Genomic DNA, 22755 nt, shown 5'->3' on the forward strand with positions numbered 1-22755 from the left:
TGAAAAGATATTTCTAATGCATGAATGGACTAAGATACTCCTAAAAATAATAGAAATTACACAATTTATCCCTTTTAAATATTTATATAGTATTTGTTTATATAATGATGTATATATAATACAATCCTTATCTCTAGTTAGTATAATTAAAGGAGGCTTGTTTCAACCAATTTTTTACAAGACATTTCACTTGTATGCATAAAAACATTTTATAAAAATGCACATATGAGATGTCAACATCCTTTATACGTTGATATCCCAAGGAAATCATCTGATCAGAAAATAGCAATTCTGAAAGCCTAGAACATAAATAAGTATTCCACTCCAAGTCTTCTTAGGATGAGGAGTCCTTGCCATGTCCAGTACCAACAAGAAGGACATGAAGATAAGGTAGGGACTGGAGCAAAGGCTTTCCAGGACCACCCTGCTGATGGTGCTAGGAACACCTTCAGGTACAGCAGCTCTCTAGTAAAGAAGATTCTAAATCCACAGACAATTTTTGGCCAGTACTGGTTTGCAGTGGGCAAGTCTACATAACCAACCTTGGGGACCATGAGAGCTGATCAAAACCTCCCCTAGCCACTGCCCATTTACTATCATTTCTAAGCTTTTCAAAGAGGCAAATGCTACCAGTGTGACTCAGTGGGAATGTTTCCTATCCCACAGGAGCTACACAACTCTAAAAAAAAACCCCTACAGTGTGTGCTGGTCAAATAAGTGTCTCAAGTCATCACCCAGCAAATCCAACTACTGCCTACTCCAGAGTAGAATGTAAGAAAGACACTGGTCTCCATAAATCGAGATTTCATCTCTGGAAACAACAAACAAAATACCCTAAGTAAAAGTAATTGCTTTTATAGAAAAAAAAAAAAAAGAAAGAAAGAAAAGCTCACAGTGACACATTACCTGTTTATACTCAGCAATGATAGCTGTTGTCTTCTTTATCTCATATTCTGCCTTTTCGAGCTGTTTCCTGAAGACTTCTTTTAGCTTAAAAAAAAAAAGATTATGACAGTCAAACTTGGCATTTTTTTATGAGTTTTCAATTTTGTGTATGTGGGTATGCATGCATGTGTGCCAGCAGTCAGAAGAGGGTGTTGGATTCTCTAGACCAAGAGTTGCAGCTGGTTGTAAGTCACCCTTGGTTGCTGGGAACTCTGGTCCTCTGTAAGAGCAGCAAGTGCTCTTAGCTGCAGCTGAGCCATCTCTCTAGGCCTTCAATCAAAATGTTAATGATTTCCATAAATATCTCCATTCAATTCTTCTTGCTCTTCATAGTTTAGTACCTCCCCGTTACAGAGATGAAGAAGGCTTTCTCTTTTATAAAGTGGAAGACATGCAAGGGGCCTACACTAAAAGTGTCTCTGCTCCCCAGTGCTTGATAAATGTCCTGCTCAGTGTCAGGTCAGAAGCTGGCACTATTGTAGGTCCACAACAAAATACTAGGGTGATATTGTGTTTTAAGTGTACTACTGTTAACGCTATACTTTGGTCTTCCTGTCTACATTCCCCATGGCCACTACTATTGCAGGGGTAAGAGACTTTAGGGTCAGGAAGGAATGGAAGGCAAGAGATCTTGAGCAGAACTGGAGGTTCAAGGAGCCAGACAAAAGGAAGAGTTACACAGCACATTTCCTCAGTGAAATGCTAAACTACAGATACTGTATTTGCAGCCACATTGTTGTTTGACCAGCAGCTATAGAACTCTAGGTTAGAGGAAGGTTAGGTGAGGGAGGGGCAGGTACTAGGACTCTGTTAGGTTGTTGGTCACACAGCAGTGTAAGCAAAGAACCCCGCTCTGGTTAGTCTTCCAGTACATACACAGAATAAAAAGATGAATTACTAGGGCTGGAGAGATGGCTCAGAGGTTAAAAGCATGATGTTCCTGTAGAGGACCTGAGTTTGGGTCCTAGCCCTCAGGTCGGGAGGGCTCACAGCTGTCTGTAACTCCAGTGCTAGGGCATCCAATACACACACACACACACACACACACACACACACACACAAAACAATCTTCTTTTAAAAAAACAAAAAGATGAATTCTTCCTATTCATAATTTGAGATGTTGATATGAAGAACCATCTTTTTAACATATTTCAATGAAAAAAAATCACAGAACTTTTCTTTACAGACTTTGGAAGGTGCTAATGACACACCTCTCTGTGTGTAACTTCACTGACACTTTCCTCTGGCTGTTTGGATAAAGGCCTTTGAAATTTTTGAGAATAAATTCAGTTTATATTTAGCATTACTGAATTTTCCTCGGAAGGAAACTCAGGATTTCAGAGACTTCTCCCTCTGGAAGTGAATTCTGTTCTAAGGAGGAGCTGCCATCTCCAGCACTGCACTGTGACTCAGGAAACTGAATCTAGGGATGGAGGCCACAGCTCCTGTCAGCATCAGGAAGAGATCACTGAAGGCCTCCAGTTCCACAGCATTCAGAGCTGCTTCAAAAAACACCACAATCTTGGATATGGCAGAAAATTTCCAGATTCATCAAGGCTTTTGGCTCGAAATCCAAAGTCACTAAATCTAGAACAAGCTCAACATTCCTGCTGGACATCTCAAAGAAGGCAAACTCCTAAAAGATGTTCAAAAGCTAGAATTACTACTTAACATTCACCTTGATTTGGGGAGGGGGGTGTCAATTCTCACATTTATTCATTCATTCTTTCACAACATTAACCAGCTTCCTGTCAGTGTGTGACACACAGAGGCCTGCCTGGCCCTTACCTGGGCAGTCTCCTCCTCTTGCTTCCTCTTTTCTTCCTCCGTCTCCACCAGCCTCTGCTTGGTAAAGAGGAGCTCCTTATTCAGCACATCAGCCTTATCTTCGGCCTGTAATAAAGAAGCCATGGCAGTGTAGAGAAGGGATGGAGGCCACGTGAGGCTTTTCCAGCCTCACTAATGCCATCTTCAGGTCACCCTGTTCTCCCCCAGCCCGCCTTCCAGGTGGCTTTTTTTCTCCAGCCAATCTTAGGCAGCGTTTGGTTCACATTAGTCCTAATCCTTACAGAACAATAATTTATAGCTAATAACGCTGAGGTTTGGAGAGATCTAGGGTTAAATACCTAACATAGCAGGCATGATTTGGATTTGAATGATATTCAAGTCTGTGTTCTTTCTAAACACTTCTGGCACATTTTTTCACATGTCCCAAGAGCACAGTCTCTGAGTGGGGAGACCTGTTGAGTAGGGAGAACCATCCTCTAACAAAAGCCTCAGGTTAGAAGCACACGGGAAGGACCCAGAGAGGACAAGTAGACAGACTGATCCATGGACGGTATTTAGGCACGAAAATTTGAAAACCAGCTGAGGTACACTGGCCCACAAGGACCCTCACAAAGGTCTGTGAGCAGAGTAAGAAGAAATTAAGACAAAGAATCTACCTGAGAGCTATGAAAAGCTGAAGTTTGTATCAGAAATCCAAGCAGCCAATACTGTGCTTCTGGAAGATATAGGAGGAGCTCAAATAGAGTATCTTCTTGTTAACTTGGATACAGAACCAAAATTAACTAAAGTTCCCCTGTGCAGACTTAAGTAGCTGGTTTTGCCTGTTTTGTACTCTTGAGGTTCGAGCTGAACTCTCTGGTTCCAGCCAGACATTCACATACCAGTGAACAAGCCAGCCTTAGTCTCACTCAGTCCGTCTAAACTGCTCTGCTGTTTGGACCCTCCATTACACTCGACACACTGTGCTGAGTTGTGTGTGAGGCTTACATGTCTTGCCACCATGCTTTAAACACTACAAGAAATCTTTTTTTTTTTCCTTTGCTTTGCTTTACTTTGAACTGTGCCCCTGGCACCACAGCCATCCTAGGGACAGGAGTAATCTCTTAAGTGGTTAGTGGATGGATGGATGTGCCTTTCTAAGGCACTGGGGAAGCAGACTGCTTGCATAGGAGATGGCAGAGGGCCACAGGATGGGTTTAGCAGAGAAGGCCCTGAGGCAGAGGCGAGGCAGCTTTCTGAAGAAACCATCCTTAGCTGAAAGTAGCCAAACACTACCCAAGTAACCACGCCCGTTAGCCAAGTGGCTGCTGTTTATGTTTGACCATCTTTCCCATGTGTCTAGGTGGCTGGGCCAGCACAGTCTGCTGGGAACTGGCAGAGAATTGCATCCCAGCTTCTCATTCTCACTGCCTTCCAGCTCCTGCTGCCCTCTGTTTCAGTGGCAAGAACTGTCTCTAGAGCAGTCAGGACTATTGGGTACTTGAGGTGAAAAAGTTCCTTAGGCATCTTAAAAACTCAGGGCAGCAAGGACAGGAGTAGTAGTGGGGCTCACTAAACAGTGCGTGTGTCTATAAGGCCTTCAATTCTATCACCACATAAGCGGGACCTGTGGCAGCATGCCAGCAACCCCAGCACTCAGCAGGGAAGCAGGAGAATACACTCCATATTTTATTCTGATGCACTGAGCTTTAGGTGGGAGGGCAGCAGTGGCTGGCTCAGTAGGTAAAGACACTGGCCACCAAGACTGACAACTCAAGGTCCAGTCTGGGAAGCCACATGGCAAACAGAGAGAACTCACCTCCACATGCATGCTGTGAAACATGCACACTTCATAAGCAACATAAACCAATGAATAAATATTAATAAGATTTTAAACATTGGGGGAAAGATCAGAAGAGCTGATGGGCATGCTAAAATTAGAGGTAGACCCCCAAATCCAATTTGCAAAAACTGTTAGTCAAGTAGTCTTGAACTGTGAGAATCTCAAAGAACTCAGGAGCTCAAAGGTAAATCCTAATAGCTGCTATCCAGATGACTGAGGTGATTCACGAAGTGAGAGACCCTCCTCAAAGTCCCTGATGCATGGTCACAGCACGGGGTCTCAGAAGAACCAACTATGCCAAAGTTCTTAAATGCTAACCAAATATGCCTCCCACTGGGTTCAGCTCTACCTGAGAATATTGAGTTCTGCCAATAACAACAACAACAACAATAATAATAAAATAATAAAAGATAGCAATAGCTTCTTCTTGTCACAATATAGCAAATTTTACAATTTAAAAGAGAGTAATCCCAATATACACAGTATAAACTCTGAAATAAATGTTCTAAAGATCTAATGTCTTCAAGACAGATAACTCAGCCTTTAGTCTACTTGAATTCTGTTTTATGAATGCAGTGCTTTTACTATGCAGACTTTAGTCGCAAGCTTCTTGAGTGCATCTTGTAGCATATCCAGTCATTTTCTGGTTTTGGAGGCTATAGCTACGTAAGCTGAAGACCCTGCCCTTCTTATGTGTCTGTTTTCTACTGAATTGTCATCATGAAGGTGAATGTATTGATGACCTGTCCAGCATACACAGAGCGTGGAAGCCCACATGGCAAGAGGCCCACAGTCTACTAGGAGACTTTATTCCAAGAGTCTTTATGTTCAACATGGAAGCAGAAGCCATTCTCCTGCCCAGCAAAATAGGAGCAGGCCTTGAATGCCCCGAGTCCTTCTGTAGCACTAGGCTTCTGCCGCTGGGAGGAAGGGTGCATGCCTTTAGGCCTAGTCCTGGAGGTGGGCAGAGGTGCAGTGTGGAGACAGGCAGAGTTGGAGGCCAGCCTGGTCTACAGAGTGAGTTCCAGGAAAGCCACAGCTACACAGAGAAACCCTGCCTGGAAAAACAAAAAAGAAATAAACAAACAAACCAATAAGAGAGGTTTCTGGATTTTTGTATGGCCGACAATTCTGTATTTTGTTCAAGCAGGCACACCTTCCACAGTGCGCAGCAAGCACAGTACTGAATGGATTTATTCAAACCCACCTGTGAACCGGAACCCTAAAACCTTCATCAGAGTCTGAAGAGAGCAGAGCGAGAGTTCAGTCATAATGATGATTGCTATTTGAAGTTCAGATCACAGTTGGCTGCTGTGACATAAATACAAGACAGAAATCGGACTACAATCCCTGCTTAATCACAGATCTACCAGAAACCCCATCAAAGGCTTGAGCGCACAGGGATGAGGATCTTACACAAATGATCTCAGATAGAACCCATTCGGCCAATTGTTTGATTTAGAACAAAACAAAACAATGGGCCTCTCTAGATCTGCAGCTTCTGGCCTGTAGTCAGAAGGAACTCAAACATAGCCTCCATGGGAAAATACTAATTTTATCTTTTCTTTCTTGTTCCTGAGATCAGGGAAGGGTAGGGAAGGCCCAGAGACACTGAACTGAAGATGCTTCTTTGATCATTTCTGATTCTGAGGACCCTTCGTAGTAAGGAGTCTAAGGGTGAGTCATGAAAGCAGCCCTCTCCAAGAGAAAAACTGAAGCGCCTTTGCTGCCCAGGGCGTTCGGACACCTGAACTACAGCACAAAAGGGACTACTTATTCTGACAAAGCACCTCCTGGCACTTACTTTACGTAGAGCCTCACAGGCAACCACTCAAGTGTTTGTTAATGCTGCTGCTTTGAGGAAAGGAATGGATTCTGAGACACTGAAAGCAAAGGTCCTGGGCAAACATGAGGCGCAGGCAAAGCTAGTCTGTTAACCCCAGGCTGATGCGCTTCCCTGAAGACCAGCGAGCCAAAGGCTGTGTGACAAGAACAAACCTCCTGTAGAGGCAGAAACTGGGAAATCAGAAGTTAGGTGGTATGCATGAAATAACAGCGTTTATTCTTCCTTCTATATAATTAGCTATGAAATAAAGGTTTTAGGATATCATTTTTTTCTTTTTTTTTTTTAAAGATTTATTTATTGTTATATCTAAGTACAGAAGAGGGCATTAGATTTCACTACAAATGGTTGTGAGCCACCATGTGGTTGCTGGGATTTGAACTCAGGACCTTCGGAAGAACAGTCAGTGCTCTTAACCGCTGAGCCATCTCTCCAGCCCCAGGATATCATTTTTTTAAAAGGCAGAGGGAAGCATGGAGATAGCAAACAGGAAGGAAATAAGGGGGTTTTGTGTGTGTGTGTGTGTGTGTGTATGAAGGCCAAAGTACTTTGTGTCTTCCTCAGAGCTCACCAATTTGGCTAGAATGAATGCCTAAGAAATTCCACTGACCTGCCTGTCTCCTTTTGCCCAGTGCTGGGTTCAAAATTCCCATTGGCTTTTGCAATGTATACTGGGGATTCGAACTCAGGTTTTCATGCTTGCATAGCAAACACTATAAATACTGAGCCATCTCCCCGGGCCCTAGACTCCTTTCTAAAGGAACAGATACAGTATCCACATTAATTACAGAGGCACTCCATAACCAGTTTCTTTCCAGAAAACCCATAATAGCAATCATTTCAGACTAATCCACAAAAGGGATTCTCTTGCAGGAAAGATGACTTTTCAAGTAATATTCCTTTATTTATAAAGTCATGTGTTCTTATATAGAATGCATATTGTTATCTAAAAAAATTATTCCAAAGACATATTTTACAGAAGTATTATCTGTTGTTTTAGAAACAAAAATCCCAGCCATTGGATTTTACTAATGAATACTCAGGAGCCAGATGCTGGGCTGAAAACTTGCGAGCTCAGAGAGGCAGGAAAAGCACCCAGCTGATCTTCCTACTCCACAAACAAACATCCCAGAAGGAAAAAGCCCTTTCTCCGGCTCCCTGCTTCCTTAAATACTGTTCAACTGAGAGACCCTCCTTTCTCTCTCCAGGGTTTTCTTAAGGTCACTCCCTGTCAACTGGCTGCCTGCACCTCCTATTGACCTACAGTTGACTTTATTTACCTCTTGTTTACAATAAGTTCTTGGGGGGGAAAGGTGTGGCTGAGCCACACTTCAACCTGTTTATAATTAACAGAAAGCTCTTGGGAAAAGGTGTGTGCTAGGGCTGAGTCTCACCATAACAAGGGTTTTCCAGTTCATAAGCTAGAGGTTCACAATGTGATCAAATATCCTGCAACAACTATTACTCTCTTCTATATATAATGGACATTTTATTTATATGTATATATATATAAATGGACATCACATATATATATATATATATATATGATGGACATTATATCATTTCTATATTTTATTTCTTACAAGTAGCAGTGTAGTAAACAAACTTCCATGTTCAAGTATGGTAGTTTTCTCACTTCTGAAATGAGGGCTCTGAAATAATCCTTGCCTCAAAAGCTGAATTTGTGACAAGCAGAAGTAACCACTGCACAAGATTAAAGGCATGTATGGGGTTTACAGACACAAAGACAAAATTGGAGCCTCACCCCAGTGGGACCAGTGAGTGAGAACACCTTGAAAAGACTGAGGCCCAGGGTGAACCCCAACAAGGCTGGGCATGGCGGTGCACCCAATTAAGGCCAGCACCCGGGAGGCAGAGGCAGCCAGATCTCTGAGTTTGAGGCCAACCTGAGCTACAAAGTGACAGCCAGGGTTTCATGGAGAAACCTTATCTCAAGAAAAAAAATAAAAGTATAATTTTAGAAAAGTGTGTGTTTCTGAGGGGAAAATAGTGAACTTACCTTGTACCAAAATTCATTAAAAAATAAAATAAAACACCAGCAAAGCCGGGCAATGGTGGTGCATGCCTTTAATCCCAGCACTTGAGAGGCAGAGGCAGGTGGATTTCTGAGTTCGAGGCCAGCCTGGTCTACAGAGTGAGTTCCAGGACAGCCAGGGCTACACAGAGAAACCCTGTCTTGAAAAACCAAAAACAACAACAACAAAAAACAAAACAAAACAACCCCCCTCCCCCCCCCACACACACAAAACACCAGCAAAGAGACTGGAGAATTGGGAAAGAGACACCCTCACAACAAGCTGTACCAGAGCCAGCAAAAAGAAAGCTTTCCAAATCAGCGAGGCTGGTGAATGATCTGAACTCAAGGCCCGAGTCAGACTGAAGGAACCAAACTGAGGCCCCTTCTGCAGGCAGTCAGTGGCACCTGCTGCCCTGTTCATGTACTGAGGCCTAGGTTCCGGACTGTGGTCTATTCTATCCCTGAGAGCAATGCCAGCCACTGTAAGACACACAGACAGAGGAGCGAGTGCAGAGAGCTTCTTCCCAGGCAGAGAAAAGGCTCTAGCAGACTGAGGGACAGAGGAAAGAGTCGCTAGCCATTTGTTTAGTTAGGGCACAGCTGACTTGTACATTCTTGTGGTTTCTAAGCTGGTAATCTTTGTTCCAGAAGCAGATACTCACGTTGCACAGATGTCTGGTTACCCTTGCTAGTGACTGCTGGGCAAAGTTGGATGGCTTTCCCTTTTACAGTGAGTAATCAGGCATGGCGACATCTCAGAGGTTTGAAGTGAATGTCCCTACTACTGTATACATTGAGAAGCATTTGTTTCATGGGATTATCAATAAGATTAAAGAAGACACCACTTGTAAGTCATTATGTATCCTGCTTGCTTATCCTGCAGAGAGTAATCACTAAAAACCTATTTGCTTAAATATTCTCTAGGCTTAATACAAATGACCACGTTCGTTTTCTTCTTAACTTAATATCTTAAGACAATTAGTAGGGAATAATGATCAAGATGATAGAATCAGGGGTACAGGCACCTGGATAGAGAGTATGGGCTTTCCATGTAGCCCTGCTTTCCTGAGACCAGGCTGAACGAGCCCTGACTGAATGGGGACCTTCCTCAGCGCCCGCTCTTTCTTCTATGACTTCTATCAACTTCCACTGGACCAGGATGAATAGAATTTGTAGTTGAAAGAGACTAAATGGGCTTCTTCTTCTCCCCTCTACTCCCTGTGCTCCAAGCAGCTTGATTTTCAATGTAGGGGCTGGTTCTGCAGTAAATTGCCTAGCACGCCTGAGTTCTGGAGTTCAATCTCTAGCTCCAGGCAGAATTAAAATCAGATTTAATTCCAGTTCCCACGGCTTCATCCTGCCCCATTATTATTATTCTCCATAGCATTTAGGTCTTATCTCCCATTTAAAATCTTCTGAGTTGGGGCCCGGAGATCTGTACTGGGAAGGCAGACTGCTTTTGCAGAGGCCCCACGTTCTGTTCCGATCACCCACATGGCAGCTCACAAAGGTCCCTAACTATAGTTTCAGGGGATCCAAGTCCCTCCTTTGGCCTCCTCAAATACCAGGCACAATCTTACAAACACATTAAAAAGAAATTTAAAACTTTGAATCACATAATTAGTTATTTAAACTGGGAAATGGAAAAGCCTTAGCAGAGACCATTTGAAGCCATCCTTCAATTTTAAGTCAATGACATTATCAATGAATTTGTGTTTAAATCCTATAAAAATTCAGTCAGCCCACAGGCATCAACTTACTGTCTGAGAGCCATCTCGTGTTTTCTGACCTTGGCCTATTTATTATGAACATTTTCACTTTAGGAAGCAGACTGTGGTGGAAATTTAAAACTGTACAAGACCGCCTCCCTCCTAGCTCTCATCTCTGTAAATGCTTGCAAAAGAAAACAGGAAGTCCAGAGACTGTCAGCCCTGCTGTAAGGAACAAGGAAAGCCAAACAAGCAGGGGGTTTCCTGGAGACACTACCAGGGAATGTATACACACCACTTGTCTGAGGTTATTAGAGCTGTGACAAAACACAGTGACCAAATGAAGCTTACACTTTCAGGTAGCTGTCCATCACTGAGGAGAGTCAGGTCAGGAGCTGTTAGGGGAGGACTTCCATATCCTGACTTGCTAAGCCTGCCTTCTTAAACAACTCAGGACCACCTTCCCCGGGGGTGGTACCATTCACTATGAGTTGTAACCACCACCCCCCCCACACACACACACACATCCATCAAGAAAATGTGAAATGGGCTTGGCCCCAGTCAGTCTGTGGTGGGCATTTTCTTAACTGAGGTCCCCTCTTCCTAAATGACCCAGCTTGTGTTAAGTTGACCAGCTGGCACAGAATTGAACGGCTTTCGGAATTCCTACATCATCCCCAGGAGGTGGATAGTTTTTATACCTAGAGCCTGATAAAGAGATGCCCAGGGTATAGCAGTAAGGCTCACACCAGGTCAGTCCAGCTTTAACACTGTTCAACAGTGCCTTCTGGTGTCTCCCTTGTTATGTTTAACGAGATAGGCACTTAGGTAGCTCAGGGTAACCATGAGGCTGAACTCCCAATCTTCCTGCCTCAGCCTCTTGACTGCTAGGATTAAAGCTGTGTACCTACACACCTGGTCCAACCCTTGATCTATGCTCTTTATACACAGGTCTACATGTCACAGATGAGAACTATGACTGGATCAGGAAGGTGCCTCCCAATGTCAGCGTGGCATTAGTATGCTCTTGCTGACTAATATATTTAGGTAATTATGGTGGCAGCTCTGGGTATAGGAAAAGTACTGACCAAGGATTTTAAAAAGTATGTCTCACAAGTTGTTTGGAACCAATCCAAACCTTTCTCTAAGACTGGCATTTTCCACTCTGTAATTAGCACAAGCTGTCCCCTCCCACTCGCCACCCACCCAGTCATCTATCCAGCTGCTCTCTGTGTCAAGAACAGAGAAAGCACAGGGGAAGGTAGGGTGTGTCTTCAACTCCAGCATCTGGGAGGAAGAGGCATGGAGATCTCTGGGACTTCTAAGCCAGCCTGGTCTATATAGTAAGTTCCAGGACAGCCAGAACTACCTAGTGAGACCTCAGCTCAAAACAAAACAAAACAAAACAAAAAAAAACCAAAAAACCACCTTGTCCCTCACCCCCAAGGAGCTGTTGCAGTATCATTTCTATACAATGAAGGTCAAACTTACCTGATCCAAGTCATTCCGCAGAGCAATTTTGCTTGTCACTAGTTCATGGGCAAGGTCATCATTTTCCTGTTCCAACCTCATGCTGGCCTCCTGTAATCGTCGGTTCTCCCTCTGAAGAAAAAGAGCAAGAGCCAGAAGTCCACATTAGTGCCCGCAGGTAGGGGTAGAAACCGGCAGGAGAAACAAGCGACAACACGTGAACTCTCAGAGGTGTAGAAGGGCAGGCGCAGTGGCACAGGAAGCAGCTGCTGTCTGGGAAACAACAGTGAGTTTAGCTAGCGGTGCAGATGCAGTTCTCTACCAGTGCAGCTTAACAGACATCCCCTGGGCCCTCCCGTTAGGTAAGACGCGCCACCAAGAACAGAGTTTCCAGATGTACTCCCAGTTACGGGAGGCTTTCATATAGACCTAGAACACAGGCACCAACAATTCCTGTTTGAAACATGCAGTTTGACCTCTAGAGAAACGATCTGCAAATTTTTTTTCTCAAATTGTTTCTCCAAGATGAGGGACCAAATTAACTGAAGCTGTTTAAAAACACTAAACCTGAAATCAAATCATATAGCATTTAAAAAGAAGAAAGAAAGAAGACATGTGAGTTTGTGATTCTGCTAGCAGCTGATTGTCTATTCTTTAAGATATGTTTACTTCTATAAACATGTTTTTGTGTGACTGAGAGCAATGGGCCCTGAAATGATTTTTCTAAATGTTTATTCCGTTTCATTCAAACTTCAAATTAAAAGACTCTGGATAAAATACAATACTGACTCCCCTCTCCCTGCACACACACTCTGAATTTTTAAGAAAAGATTAAAAGTTATGATGAATGAATCAAGTGGCTAATTCTTATGAAGCAAGGTACTCTTTGTTAGCCATTGTCAACTGGGTGTGTGTGCCTACTTTCAGAGCAGTGGTTTAGTGTTTTCTACTGCACACTACCAAATATGTTTTCTTTGCTATTGCTGATTGCAGAAGACTCAAAAGGTGGCTGGCAGGAGGGGCTTCAGTGTAACAAGCTCAATTTCATTTTAGATTTAGATTAAACTCCTGACAGTGTTTTCTAAAAGGGTGGTTAAACGCAGGCAAAGCACCCACAAAACCACAAAAGACAAATATATGTTCTGGAAGATGGTGTGTCAGTGCCTACAGGGGGTAGGGATTAATTTTATCTGCTGCAGAACAGCCTGGTTCACAGACGAGAGGGAAATCTCTAAAAACCCACCGTCATCTCCACTTCTGAAGAAAGTCTATAAAACAGACCTAAGAGTCAGGCCTGAGGCTTTCACGGAGCCCAAGGACCCATAAGCAGGGAAGGTCAGCAGAGAGGTCAGGGGAGCCCCTTACTCTGAAAATGGACTGAGACGGTTGAGGGGTACAAAAAAACGTCTTGCAAAACAGATCTACTAATAAACAAAAGTTAAAATTCCAAATTACTCAAAACTTTGAAGAAAATTCATGATAGGATTCCATATATTAATACATATTAGAGAAAAATTTTAATAATAGCTAGAAAATCCCATTTTTATAATAATATGCACAACAGATACCAGCTGTAGGTAGTGGGTTTGATTTGATATTATCTTTCTCATCTTGAAATGTTCTCAGGTTTTCCACAATGAATATAATACAGTTACAATAGGATTTTTTTAAAACTTTTGTTAAACCCCTTTGATTCAGAATTTCAATTCTACTAGAAGGGATAAAAACACTAACATGTAAAGGAGCAAAAAAGAAAGTAAGTAAGAAGGAAAGAAAGAAAAAAAGATTTAAGTCTACTGCTAAACAAGGTCATTTTCTACATAAAACACACTGGGCCTTTTCTAGTGACCAACGCACAACATCACACCTGAGGAAACCTTTGCCCTATCTATTCCTGAAAAGACAGTGCTCCCTGGATTGGTGGGGCAACTTGCATTTGTTGAAAGTCTATGTTCTCACAGCTCTAACCTCCCACTGAAGTACACAGGTAATAATATACAGAAACAAAGCCTTCTGAGGCTGAACCTTCGCTGACGAAACCCTTATCTACCAGGGGCTGGAGAGTTTGCATTTGTGAGACCTCTATTACTTCTCCATAGAAACAACTGTGCTTGCAGAAAACTTAGATTTTTTTTTTTTTTTTATAAAACACATTTCAGAAACCTCTTCCATCAATGGCCTCCTTGCCAGGAAACAACAGTAAGCCAGCACAGTTTCAACATCACATATTTCACAAGGCAGACTGCTTGGGTGGGGAAGAGATTTTTCTCATTTTTTTGATAAATCTTTGAGAGGCCAAGATAAGGCTCCTCTGTCACCAGGTTCCGGGGTTACTGCTTCTCCTGAGTCTGTGCTCACAGAATGTGAAGCTACAAAAGGCTTCCGCAACTATTATTTACACCATATTAAAACGCTACCAGTTTTTCAGGTTCCTGCTGTGTGTAGAACTGAGTTAACCAGCAGGTAGTCATATGATGTCCATGGGAAAGTTACTCATTCAAGTAGTTAAAAGGAGTACCAGGGAGCGACTTCATTCTAGATTAGAAGCACAGGTGGGATGGATTATGTATTTCAGGAGCAAACTGTGAGTGAGCACAGCTGAAATTCTGACAGGAAACATCTCAGTACTGATGAAACTTGAACCCTTTCTCACAGACAAACAGCTCAAGGGGTAAGAACTAGGAGGACTCTGAGAAGAAGTAAGTATCTGAGAGTCCCTAAGAGCGAGCAGACTGGCCCGTGAGGCATGCCTACTGGCTTTTGCTTTAGCAAGCAGCTCCAGTTTGGTGTCTGCGAAGCAAGCAGTGGGAAGTGTCAGATGCCTGCTCTGCACTCACAGACTGGAAAGCAAGCTATGGGGTCAAAAATGCAGTACCATCCTCCAGCGGGCAATCCTGGGTAATGAGACCTGTGAGACTCTGCTGCTGAGGCCGAGATCTCCTGGGATGAACTTACCCAAGGATTAAAACACATTATCATGCTTAGGTGTCCTTTCCATTCTTTCCTGAGGAGCCAAAACTAGGTTCAGAACTGACCACTTTGGGAGAGAAAAGAAAAGTTTTCCTTAACATTACACAGGGACAAAGTTGGGTTTGATAGGCTTGCTTAATTTCAAATCAAGCTTCTGCCTAAGGGAGAGACTATGAAGTCAGCTGGAAGACTTTAGCCAGTGGACATACCCACATGGTGGATGTCAGTGAAGACAGAAGTGCCAACATCCCAGAGCCTGGAAACAAATCAGGCAGATGGCTGCTCTTAGCGTTCAGAAAGGTGTGCAGGAGGCACAGGTTACATAACCAGTTGCACATCACACTTCTGAAACCCACTCCGTCTCTCACAGCTGATACCATTTGAACAAAAACATACAACTTTCCTCAGCCTCTCTCTCCCTTCTTGCACAGGACTTACAGAGCTGGGGAAGTTTGGTTAGGAGGATGATACCACATTTTTTTTCAGAGACAGACACGAATACAGACATACACAGATCAAAGAAAACCAACTTACCTCCTCAAAGGTCAAAGACCAACTACCGTTTTCAACCATAGGTACAAAGACAATTGGAAAAAAAAAGGAATATCCAGTGAAACTGCACACCTACTAATACATTTAGGAAACAGCAGTAACAGAAACAGACACTTGTTAATACTCCGCTGTTTGTCCAGAATGTCACACAGTGAAGCTCTCTCTGTGACTGCAAACATTCAATGGAAGAGTATACTTGAGGCAGCCAGTGGGCAAGTCTCAACGCAGAAGACTCAGGCTTGAAAACTCCTCCCTTTCCACACAGCTCTTTGCCGTTTGCATGACTTATGAAAATGAAAATGCCGTGTGTGAAAACATTAGCAACTTCAGATGACTTGTTGATCTTGTGTTAGTGATGGTGGGGGTGGGGAGGGAGCTTCCTCACAGGACAGTATCAGGAGCCTTGCAGATAGCTGGTTTCTGAAATTGCTAAGCAATTCAGCAAATGGAAAACCATGCCTGGTTCCTGTTTATTTCCAGAGGCTGACGATTTTGGTAAAGCCATCTAAAGGATGGTGAGGAGAAACCAGACACATGCTAACTGGCAAGGAGAAGAAAATGAACTCAGTTTTCAGGGAAAAAGTGACGCAGAGGCAGTGGCTCCGTAAACCTCACTCAGAGTTCTGGGTGTGTTGCCTGCTGCTATGGTGAGTTCTTGGCACAAGTTTTTAAAAATATTTAAGGGTCAGGAGAACGTGTTTCTCTCACAGAGCCAGCACAAATTTATTAGCAACAAAACCATCAACTTTTGCACGCTGTCTTTTGGATGTTTCTTTTAAAAAGAGTTGATTGTCATCCTCAGATTTTCAGAAGACAGTTTTTTTGATCTACAACGATAAATGGCCTCGGATGAAGTGCTTAGATATCAATTTCATCTATAAATGAAGATTTGAGAGAGAGTTCTGGATATTGAACCATGATGCTTTCTTCCTTTCATTTCACATTCACTTCCTCTTTCTTATGGAAATTTAGACATTTAAATTATCAAACAAAAAACAAAATAACTACAGGTGGCAAAACACTGCATTTCTTTATATATTAAAAACAAAACTCCAGCTACCTCAGGTGATATTTTAGCAAAGGAGAGTTAACATTTCAGCAGCACAGACCACAATTCCATGCTGAAATGACAGTCACTGTGCAGAAGCAGTCATGGGCAAACAAACACACACTACACCAATCATCCAGATTTGGCCCACAAACTACTGTAGCTTCCTGTTCTAGTGTACAGATTTCCAGGTCAGCTTGTGTTAATGTGAGACCATGTCTTCAAAAATAAAATAAAAAACAAAAAGTAGTTACAGATGATAAAGAAACATTATTGTCATGTAGTTTTTCTCAACAATAACAGGAATAAAAAGTACCTAAGAAAAACACTGGAAGATGGGGGAAATCAAGGATAAACAAGACTCAAAAATTCTCTTGTGCTTCGAACTTTTAAGAGCTGCACATGCAAAGTGTAACTGAGTCAGGGCAGCATCATGAGAAGCCACCTGCTACTGCTCCTTAGCTACACGTCAGCAGCCACAGTGACAGGTAAGTGTCATCCAGGCTTGGAAGAATGTAGGACCTTCTGCAGTTTAACATTATGGTAAATAAATTCTGTTTTATCGAAGACAAACAGAAACCATCTTCATGTCTGCTATTTGTCATTAGCACCTTAGGTGATAGGATAGGTATTCCCAAAAGCCAAGAAAGAAATAGCACAGATACTGATACTTATTTTCACTGGCAGAACAACATTTGTCCGCAGTAAATTTACATCTTTTGACATCCATGAGTAATGAAAAGCCCAACACAAGTAAAAAACAAAATGAAAGCCACCACCTTCTCTTTTTCAGGTAAGAACGGAAAAACTTAGTATGATTTACAGAACTCGTTAAAAGAATCATTTTCCCCCTTTTTTCATAAAGGCACGTCATTTAGAAATATGTGCCTAGTTTTGTTTTGCTTTGTTTTTTACTTATTTACGTATATAGTATTCTACCTGCAGGCCAGAAGAGGGAGCCAGAGCTCATTATAGAGGAGCATGAGCCACCATGTGGTTGCTGGGAATTCAACTCAAGACTTCTGGAAAAGCAGGCAGTGTGCTTAACCTCTGAGCCATCTCTCCAGCCCAGAAGAATCATTTCTATGTGGATTATATTTTGTTTAGATTTTGATTGGTTTGTGGTGCTGGGGATCAAATCCAGGGACTTCCACATGCTAGGCAAGCCTTGAACCACTGACTGACTGATTAGACTTACGTTTTGGCTTTAAAAAATTTACTATGCCTAATTAAGCCCACAGAGGCAATTAAACATTCCACATTTAACCATATTGACCACCGCTGGATAATTAAGCTCTAAATTATACATTTATGATACTATGCATGTCTTAAGCCAAACACTGTTTAAGCATTCCACGTTCTTCCCAGGATCTTCTCCTACAGAACAGGTAGCTTTTACTCTGCTTCAGGAAATTCACTGAATTTAATTAATTACTTGTGTTTTTGAAGGCTTGATCCATATTAGCATCAGCAGCGCTTAATTAAACAAGAGAAAGAGTGTATCCTCATCTAAAGGTAGATGAGGGCTGCAGTTCTCTAGAAGCTTCGCCCGTTGACTATACCACTGGCACTCTTCCACACTGAAAACAATCCATGTACTCACTGTGTGAAGAGAATATTGATCTCTAATGTTGTTATATGCTTTGGTGGGTTTGATCACTGACATGTGAAGTGCTCTAAAACAGATACACAAGTGTATATTTGGGGGCATCATTAGACACATTTATAGCTCACATTTCAACCCATTTGACCTCAATCAAACTTACAAACCAAAAATTAGATAAAAAACCAATATTGCATACATTTGATCAAGTTAAGGAGGAAGATTACAAAGGTTTAGAAATAATACTGAATACTCATCCTCCAGAAAGTTTCCTTTCTTTCTTTTGGAATCTTCTGGAGTTAAGCAGAAAGAGACTCCATGGAAGGCTATGAGCAATTGTTTGAGGGTTTCCTGGATCTCAATACAAATTTGATGCTGGATTAGGCGGTGTAGGCAGTGTGTACGTGTGTGTTTACTTCTGTGTGTGTGTGTGTGAACTCCAAATATTCTGCCAGAAAATTAATAAACAAGTCCTCAATTAGCTTGAATTTTGACAAAATTTGCACAAGTATGACTTCCACATGAGTAATGTATTTTGATATAAGTCACAGAAGAAATGATGGGAGAACTGGGGATGATGCATCTTAGAAGGCAGAGTGCTCACCTAGCATGCAAGAAAGTCCTGGATTCTAAGTTCAGTTCCCAGCATCATATAAACTGGACATGTGCTAATTTATACCTGTAGTCTCAGCACTCAGGAAGTAGAGGCACGAGGTTCAGAAGTCTGACATAATAATCTTCAGCTACACAGTGAGTTCAAGCCCAGCCTAGGGTGTGGGAGACATTGTCTCAAGAAAATGAAGTGGGGCTGGAGAAACTGTTCAGCTGGTACCGTGCTTGCCAGGCAAGCCTCAGGAGATGAGTTCAGGAGGAAGCAAGCAAACAACACAGAGCAGCTGTGGGTGAGCTCACTGACTGGCAAGTTGGCGAGCTCCAGGTTCTAGCTCAAAAACTGACGTAGAGAGCAGCCGGGGGAGATGTCAGACGCTGGTATACGGCCTCCAGGCCCATTTGCACACACTTGTGCATGCATCTGTATATACATGTGCACACACGCACACATACATACAAACAAACAAAAGTAAGAAAGGAAGGAGGAAGGAAAGAAGGAAGGAAGGAGAAAAGGAAAGAAGGAAAGAAGGAAAGGAAGGAAGAAGAGAAAGAAGGTGATCTAGAAGCCAACATTGTTGAACACTTGCCTTGGGTTAGGGTATAGATGTAATTCATGTGACATAACATCATGTGACTTTTGAAGAGGGATTGCTGAACCCTGGTCTCAATATGTAGCTCAGACTGGCTTCTTCCCCTCTCTCTCAGCCTCTGTGTGCTAGCGTTACAGCTCTTCCTCACCATGTCTGACAAAATCATGCTTGAGCATTCAATTCAGTTACATGAAACTGTACAGCCATCACCACTACCCAACTGCTGAACATTTCATGCATACAACTTTAAAACTTAACACCATTCCTTCTCTTTATTCCTGGTGTGAGACTGAACTGTTGCGTGTGAGTGAGTCCAGCAACATAAAATGACAATGCTGGGCCCAGAGAGCATGCTCAGAGGGGAGGGCATGAAGTGGGAGGCTGCTGAGCACTGAACCTATGATCCCACACACGAGGCAAGGGATCCCCCTGAGGTAGACACCTAGGCCACTTGTTTAGACTACCATAGAGAGCAGAGTAAGCTAAGTACTCCTAGCTCTTTCATGCTCACCTGTACTTTTCTGCAATCGCCCTTCTTCAATATCATCAGATATGGGAGAAATGGGATAGCACCAAATTGGAAAAGCTTATTGTATTACATTTCTAGGTTTTGTTTTTGTTTGTAAATACTCATGCTTCCCAACACTCTTGCCATATGGCAATCTGGGCTTGACATGACCATTTATACAGTATGGGTTCCAATGGTGAGAGAGGAATTGTTACTGAATAGATTTGAGTTCTCAGAGTCTTTAAGATCTTTCTCTGCATAGCCTTGACTGTCCCGGAACTCACTCTGTAGACAAGGCTGGCCCTGAACTCAGAGGTCCACCTGCCTCTGCCTCTGGAGTGCTGGGATTAAAGACGTGTGCCACCACTCCCAGCTGGCACGTATTTATTTGTGAGTGATGTGTGTGGGCACACACATGCCACAGTATGAGTGTAAAGGTCAGGGCTTTCTCCTTCCACTTGTGGGTCCAGGAAATTGAAGTCAGGTTATCAGCTTGGAAACAAGTGCCTTTACCAGACAGAGCCAGCTCTCCCGCCCTTCATTGACTCCTTAAAACCAGATTTTGGTATATATGAAGGATCAAAATATTTGCTGATGGCCTGAATTATGTTGGCAATTATTACCTTGAAAGATAATTATAACTTGAAGACTGTGAGTTTTCCAAGTAGATCATTGGAACTGATACCTATACATTATAAAATGTTATAGAAATATTAATTACAGAATATATTAGAAAACTATAATAATACATAAAATAGTGATAAAGGGAGTGTGATATGTACAGATAACGGCTACCATGGCATGGGAATGGTGGCACAGGTCTGGAGGAAGATCAGCCTGGAATACACAGCAAGACCCTATCAAAATGAAACACCACTACCAAAGAGCCAAATCTTACAATACTGGAACTTATAACACCTATTTTTAAAAGTTTGCTTTTTATCTCAGTGAAAACTGTACAAATAATCTTACAGTTTATAAGTGATGTTTATACATGCCTGCTTTAACAGAAAAAGGGATGCAAAACAGTTACAGTGCAGTTGTATTACAGCTTCTTTGTGCTCCATGAGACATTTGCTGTTGTTTTATCTTGTGATTTTAGATGGGGTCTCACTATGCTCCTGGTTTAAACTCCTGGACATGAATGATCCTCCTGTCCTTCTTCTGTCCCACAGAAAGTGTCACAGAACTGTGCTCAGTTTCTGGCTATGTAATTAGGTAAGTGTGGGTGAGGGTTTCCTTCTCTTTTGTTTTTAAAGCACTTTATAATGGTCATAGCATTCTGAAAATTAGGATGAACAAACAATAAAAGGGTTTTTATTTGGAATATTTCTATATCTGCCATTAAAACTGACTGAGAAGACAAATAGTAGAAAGGCATCCAACCTCTATAAGCAACAATTTGGTAATAGTCATTGATCATAACCATACATGGAGGTATTTTCATTTTTCAAGCATGTTCTGGAGAAAGGGAAGAAATATATGATTGATGATAAGATCATAGAGTAGTAATAGTTCTGAGAAATATGACCATAATCTGTGAAGGACAAGAGAGCCAGTGTCAAGCAAGGTGATATTATTCTAGTCATGCTTGAACGATTTGTGGCAGTGGACTTTAAAAACCAATATCCATTTATTAAACACCAATTATGTTTTGAGTACTTAACATATGACAGCCTTCAATATCACATTAACCCACCACAAAATCATATATGCCCATGTATTTTACAAACAAGGAAAGGTTCAGTGGCAGTTCAAAATGCTGATCAGTAACATACGAACCAAAATCCTCATCTACATTGCAAATCCTGCTGCCTTTCCCAGAGAGCCAGGATTTTCATTCAAGTTTTCTATGAAACCCACAGATCCTGTCCACCATGCTCCTTTGTGACTGTGAGCATTCCTTGCTATTCTACTCAGCAATAAAATCAAGATGTGTGAGTGCTGCCAACATATGCCTTTCCAACCTCAGAGGCAACTCGTAATGGAAGCAAAAGCCATCCCGATTGGGTGACTCCAATAAGAATGACACCATAATCCAAATATCCTTCCTGGAAGGATATTTTGGCATTGGTTGGATATTAATGTGGTGAGAAGAGATTCTGATGAGTCTCAACAATTAAAACAAGTGAAAAGAGACAATAATGTTTCAGAAGGGAAAAAATAAATTGCAGATCACTGCTTCCCAGCACTGAAAAATTGCCATAGCCAATGTTGCCAATTACTACTGAAGACACTTAACTTTGTGATGAGACAGTTTTTAAAAAATACCTCAACTAATGAAGCTAGGAATGAGATAATTTTGATTCTCAAACTGCATGCAAATGTCACTATTACCTATGATTTATTTGTGGAAATCAAATTTGCAACAAACACATTACTGTGCTTGATACACCTTTTAGTTTTTATTTTTTCTTCTAAATTTGTGTTTTAACATGTGCTATAGTCAGGGACAAGTTTGCGATATCCTCGAGAGAGTCTTGGAACAGTCCCATCTAAACGTCTCTGTGGAAGTGATCATGCACTGCTAAAACAGTACTTTTGCAATTTTCTGGTTTATTTTCCTCATTTTTGAAAGCAGAAAGCCACTCTCTTTTTCCCTTTCTTTCAGCTTCTCATGAAGATTCCCAGTATAAATTCAACAGCTGGAGTTACCTATAAATATACAAACTGAAAGAAAAGAAATATTATAGTCGAATGCTTGACTATGGACTGACTCAGTTGAAAATGAAGACACACACATAATCAGCTTGCCGATGTCTGAATAGTTCAGAGTCGAGCAGAGGAAGCTGAACTCACCATAACTGCTTAATTAGGAGAAGTAAAGTCCTTTTTGCCCTGTTAAGTTTCAAGTGTGCGCCATACCTTGTATCTATCCATTGGGTCCTCCTGCTGCAGCTGATTCTCCCGCATTGCCTGATATTCTTTTTCATATTTCTTCAGCTTTTTGGTTGGTACCTGCAGTGTTTGGAAAAGGACATGTTAGATAAGAACCTTACTTTGTTTAAAAAAAAAAAACATACAAACACTTTTAATTAAAGTATCTTCCAATTATGTTTCTTGTATTCTAAAGCAGCATTTCCAACTCAAAGGTAGGAGTAAAAACAAGATTCTAGAATAGAGTCTAGTAGGCTCTTCCTGTAAAGGCCGTGGCAGTACACACTGCAGGCTTTGTAAATCATGTAGCTGAGGTCAGAAGCAGTCAACTCCACTGTGATAAAAGGTGCTATGTTCGGTACATAAGCAAATGTGTGTGG

At 41.9% G+C, this 22755-nt stretch overlaps 1 protein-coding gene across 17 annotated transcripts in view; it reads right to left on the reverse strand.

Annotated features, from left to right (window-relative positions):
- The window catches only part of Rabgap1l (RAB GTPase activating protein 1 like), a 622756-nt gene that overhangs the window by 17082 nt on the left and 582919 nt on the right, over positions 1-22755 (reverse strand). For 15 of the 17 annotated variants that reach the window (XM_052199889.1, XM_052199890.1, XM_052199896.1 and 12 more), the window contains 4 exons: positions 22364-22456; positions 11637-11747; positions 2734-2838; positions 907-990 (listed from right to left, as the gene is read on the reverse strand). In XM_052199889.1, the coding sequence (XP_052055849.1) occupies positions 907-990; positions 2734-2838; positions 11637-11747; positions 22364-22456 (393 nt within the window). Of the gene's footprint in view, positions 1-906; positions 991-2733; positions 2839-11636; positions 11748-15119; positions 22169-22363; positions 22457-22755 lie in introns of those variants that run through there. The other 2 variants (XM_052199907.1, XM_052199899.1) reach the window with 2 other exon arrangements.

Source organism: Apodemus sylvaticus, chromosome 12 (assembly GCF_947179515.1).
Source record: "Apodemus sylvaticus chromosome 12, mApoSyl1.1, whole genome shotgun sequence".
In the NCBI taxonomy this organism is placed as follows: domain Eukaryota; kingdom Metazoa; phylum Chordata; class Mammalia; order Rodentia; family Muridae; genus Apodemus; species Apodemus sylvaticus.